General features: G+C 52.5%; 1 protein-coding gene across 2 annotated transcripts; it reads left to right on the plus strand.

Annotated features, from left to right (window-relative positions):
• Nucleotides 1-219: 219 nt before the first annotated feature.
• Nucleotides 220-3187, plus strand: ADRB3 (adrenoceptor beta 3). 2 transcript variants are annotated; one of them, XM_036751595.1, is made up of 2 exons: nucleotides 220-1606; nucleotides 2375-3187. In XM_036751595.1, the coding sequence occupies exons 1-2, from the start codon at nucleotides 297-299 to the stop codon at nucleotides 2643-2645; spliced, it is 1581 nt and encodes a 526-aa protein (XP_036607490.1). In that variant the 5' UTR covers nucleotides 220-296; the 3' UTR covers nucleotides 2646-3187. The 2 variants fall into 2 exon arrangements, with proteins under 2 accessions (XP_036607490.1, XP_036607491.1); XM_036751596.1 differs by having other exon boundaries at nucleotides 2399-3187.
• The last annotated feature ends 1754 nt before the right edge of the window (nucleotides 3188-4941 follow it).

Genomic DNA, 4941 nt, shown 5'->3' on the forward strand with positions numbered 1-4941 from the left:
TCCTTTCTCCTCCTCTTTGTCTCCACCCCCCCCCATCTTCTCCCCTTTTCTCCCTCCCTATCTCCACCCCTCTATTTCCCTCCTGGGACTATTGGCTGCTGCCCCTTTAAGGGCCGCCACTCCTCCCAGAAGTGGTGGCACCAGGGGGGGAAGGCCGAGCGTTCCTGGCCCCAGTCAGGCGGGGAAGATGGCTCAGGCCCGGGGAGCCGCTCCCACGCCCTGCCACCCCCTCCCCTGAGCTGGGTGAACCCGTCAATACCCTCTCCCTCTTTCCCTCCCCTGCGCCTCAATCGGGGATGGCTCCGTGGCCCCATGAGAACAGTTCTTTGCCCGAGTGGCCAGACCACCCAACGGTGGCGTCCGCTGTCACCAACACTAGTGGGCTGTCCGTGGAGCCTTGGGCAGCAGCGGTGGCGGGGGCGCTTTTGGCTCTGGGTGTGTTAGCGACTGTGGGAGGCAACCTGCTAGTCATCGTGGCCATCGCCCGGACCCCGCGGCTCCAGACCATGACAAACGTGTTCGTTACTTCACTGGCAGCGGCTGACCTGGTGGTGGGGCTCCTCGTGGTGCCCCCGGGGGCCACCTTGGCGCTGACGGGACACTGGCCATTCGGCGCCACGGTTTGCGAACTGTGGACCTCTATTGATGTGCTGTGTGTGACGGCCAGCATTGAGACTCTTTGCGCCCTAGCCGTGGACCGCTACCTGGCAGTGACCAATCCACTACGCTACGGCGCCCTGGTCACCAAGCCCCGTGCCAGAACAGCTGTTGTCTTGGTGTGGGTAGTGTCCACCGCAGTGTCTTTTGCACCCATCATGAGCCAGTGGTGGCGCGTAGGAGCTGACGCCGAGGCACAGAGTTGTCACTCCAATCCGTTCTGCTGCGCCTTCGCCTCCAATTTGCCCTACGCTCTGCTCTCCTCCACTGTCTCCTTCTATCTTCCCCTGCTCGTCATGCTCTTTGTCTACGCACGGGTCTTTGCCGTGGCTACTCGCCAGCTGCGCCAGCTGCGTCGGGAGCTTGGTCGCTTTCCTCCAGAAGAGCCCCCTGCTTCCCCATTGCCCCCTTCCCAAGAAAGGCCCTGCCCCCCTCCTGGGGGAGTCCAGTCCGGCGGCCGCCGACCAGCACGCCTGCTGCCCCTTAGGGAGCACCGGGCCCTGCGTACCCTGGGTCTCATCATGGGCACCTTCACCCTCTGCTGGCTGCCCTTCTTCGTGGCCAATGTGGTGCGCGCCCTCGGGGGGCCTACGCTGGTTCCCAGTTCGGCACTCCTCGCCCTCAACTGGCTTGGCTATGCCAACTCTACCTTCAACCCACTGATATACTGCCGCAGCCCTGACTTTCGCAGCGCCTTTCGCCGCCTGCTGTGTCGCTGCGACCGCCGCCTGTACGCTCGGCCGCGCTCACCATGTCCCCGTCGTTGCCTCCCTCGAACTCCTGAAGCCTCCCCAGACCCAACTGCTGGAGTCGCGGGCGCTGTCAAGGCTGCCCACAGTCAGGGGATAGAAGATGGGACCGAGGTCACGGGGCAAGGCGGCAGGGGACGCTCTCTGTGGGAGGGACAGCGGGAGGTAACCCAGACTGTACAAAGCCCACAGCTTGAGGGGTAGGTATCAAGCAATGAGGGGCTCTGGTACTGAGATAGTGAAGGAATACTTGTGCCTTGTTCCACAAACTTTTAAAAAGCCTGTTAGGGGCGGGGATGGTCGTGATAGGGAAAGGGGGAGTAGTGTCGCGGGGAGGGAGAGACGGCTGCACCTAGAAAAGTGGGGTGCCAGAAACAGAGAACTCCGGATTCTTATCTCTATTGTAAATCTGGGTCGTGAGGCAAAAGGGAGAGCTTGGCGCTTGAAGGAGCACTGCATTCCTCAGTTGTCCGAAAGCTAGAGTGCGAAGAGGCAGGGCGGTGCCCCATCCTGGGACTAAGAACTAGTACCCTACTCCTAGCTCTGAGAAAGGAGTGTTAGAAGTGGGGTGGGGTAGGTGGTGGTGATGGCTGCAGTTCGGGCCAGCGCTTCTAGATCACGGCCTTCAGTGCAAGCACTAATGGGGCCAATCCCTCAGCTTTCTGGGGACTGAAGCCCAATGGCTTCTGCTTCTATCTCTGCCCTTGCGAAGGTTTGGCAGAGAAGGAGCGAACCTGCCCGCGGCCTGTAAAGAACCAATCTACTTGTGAGAGCGAAAATTCTTCCCCAGGAGTGCGGGAGCAGGGTAGAGGTGTAGCGTTGGGGAGTGGTAAGCGGTTACCCTATCTTTCTGGACTTTTCTCATTATTCAGCGATCTTTTATCCTAATTCCTGTCCAGTTTCACCAGCCCGCCCCGCCCCCCTACCCCCTCCACCTCTCCAGTGCTCTGTTTTTCTACTTTTCCCAGACCCAAGATGTCTATGCCTTTCAGGACTTCCAGGAGTTCCTGGCCTTGGGTAGCAGCTGACAGAAGCGACAATCTCATTGACCCAGACCCCTTGGAACATCCTGGGAACTCAGTCAGATTGTGTCCTGAGACGGGGGTCTCCAATCCAAACCCTCCGTGGAGCGGTGAGACTGTCACAGCTACGCCCTTGCCTTCGACCCTGTGCCCTCCAGGACCAGCTGTCTATTGCTATGATAAGGAGCTAAGGAGCCTATTGGTTGAGAGCGAGTAGATTGAGATCTTCCTAGCTCCTTCCAGATGTTGTTACAAAGAAAATGGAGTCAGCTGCCAAAGCACTGGGCTAAACGGAATAACCTATCACTACCTCAGCAAGTGGGTGTATCCTTTCTGCCTGCCCTCATTAGTCCCAGGAGCAGAAGGGATAAGCAACGTCTAGGGGCACCCTATCTCTCACAGTTGGTGCTGCATGAACAGGTCTCAGGGCAAAGAGAGCATCCCTGTTCCATTCCTTCAGTTTCCTAGATCAGGGGATCATGGCAACTCAGAGGACCTTTTGCAGTTTTCAAGCCTTTAGTAATATCCCTAGATGCTGCTGCCCAGTGGTAAGAGTAGGGGATAGGAGAAATCCGGAAGTCTGGATTTTGTTCCTAGCTTCCTCATTTCACCACTAAGCCTCATTTACCCTCATTTTGGGATGGGGGCAGAACAGTTATATCTACCTCACAATACTGTCAGAGGGACTCCTATATTTTGTGTGGGTGGGGGGAGATGGTACCCCCTTGAAAGTTTCTACAAACTCCTGGTGTTTATAGAAAGGTGAACCTATTTTTGTTTTAAAATCAAATCAATAAATATCAGTATATAAACCAATCTGTTGCCCCTTTCTTCTCATTCCTTTTCCTTTCTCCCTCTTAGTCATTTTCCTCTTTTGCCTACTTTCCCCTTTATCCTTAGTCTAGCTCCTCACACATCCAGTAAATTAGAGATAATCTTCATAATCCTCCCTCTTCCCCTTTTCATCAAATTCCTCCAAACTTTTATCTTCAAGTTAAGCTGCAACTATTTTGGCCAAGGAGCCCTGGGTGGTTCACAGATTAGGGCATCCCCAACTGAAATACGATTTAACAGCAAAATCTTGCTGCCCCAGGGCTTGTACTTTAGCATAGAAGTAGTTAGTTGGGCTCCAATTCAGGGTGTGTGTGTTGCTTACCTTGCTGTGATCCTGAGGTGAGCACCAGGCACACAGGGCATCCAGAATTCTGTCAAGAGGTGCTTTTTTATAATGCTACATTTGTTTGTGCATATGTGTATATGTGTGTATAGCTGGGTCATAGTGCATTGTGATGAGCCAAAGAGAGAAGATGTATCATGCTGTAAATATGTCCTGATCACCATCTTTAGCTCCCGGCCTCCCCACCCTGTCCCATTGCCTACAGAAATCTTTATTATAGATAATAAAGATAACTAGAGTTAGAAGTAAGACTATGGTTTAAAACATGTCTATGCTTATTTTAAAGCTTTTTTGGTCTGGACCTGTGGTTTGACTGGCATGGGGGTTATTAATGGGGAAACCCCCTTCACTATTCTAGATCGACAACTTGTATGTAACTCATAGTTTTTAGAGCTGCTTAGGTTAAAGTGAAAGGGTTGAAACATTAAGTGACTCATCCATGATCACACAGCTAGTTCATACCCAGGGCTTTCTGATTTCAAGATCCCAGAAATACCCTAGTCGGCCTCTAATGCTTTTTTGTAGATTAAGAAAAAAATATTTGCTTAATGACCTGTGCAACAGGTTTTGTCCACATGAGTTTATAGAATAATTGCTCAACACATTTATTGAGTACCTACTGCATGCAAGGCATTGTGGGTGATGGAAAAAAGAATAAGCCACTGTCTCTGTCTTCCAGGATTTTGTATATTGGTATTCGAGAATGAATGAGATCTGGATTGTGTTGCCCTCCCCATTTCCAAGGAAACCAAGTTTTATTAGTTGGGATGTACATCTCCCAAAAATGACTTGTTTCCTTTTTGTTCAAGGCATCGCTCCATCTCTGGAGTCTGGGACCCTGGAAGGTTTCCTGGCCAAGTCTCTGGAGGCCTTTGAAGGGTTGGCCCATATTGAGGATAGGAGGAAGTCTTTGCTTTAGCCTGGGGGAGGATAAAGACTCCATATAACCCTGCAAACCAGCAGACTTGGGAGTAGGAGAGGGGTGATATAGAGAAGCTCAGGTTAGTGGAAACACACTGAATATTGTCCACGAATATTGTCCTCATGACACAGGTCTACTGGCCCTCCTCTGTGCCAGCTGTCAGACTCAGGTTTGAGTGTTTAGATTTGTGCGAAGGCTGTGGGCTCCATCTGTGGATTGTCACCACTGTATCTGACAGCTCAAGAGGCAGCAGCTCTTGGCATTTCTCCAGAAATCCACGGTCCAGCAGCAAAGAGAGAGAGATTTACATCCTTGGTGGGGAGCAGGCTGCTCTTGGAAACCATTGTTGGCAATCTGAAGGGTGGAAGTCAAACATCCAATCTGTGAACGGAGAGATGTGAAAACTTACAGACC

This window comes from Trichosurus vulpecula, chromosome 3 (genome assembly GCF_011100635.1).
Source record: "Trichosurus vulpecula isolate mTriVul1 chromosome 3, mTriVul1.pri, whole genome shotgun sequence".
Taxonomy (NCBI): Eukaryota; Metazoa; Chordata; class Mammalia; order Diprotodontia; family Phalangeridae; genus Trichosurus; species Trichosurus vulpecula.

What these genes read in the sequence shown, in the direction of transcription:
- ADRB3 (XM_036751595.1), top strand. Translation starts at nt 297, where the DNA reads ATGGCTCCGTGGCCCCATGAGAACAGTTCTTTGCCCGAGTGGCCAGAC. An exon ending in CAAAGCCCACAGCTTGAGGG is followed by an intron (nt 1,607 to 2,374) that starts GTAGGTATCAAG and finishes TACTTTTCCCAG; the next exon opens with ACCCAAGATGTCTATGCCTT.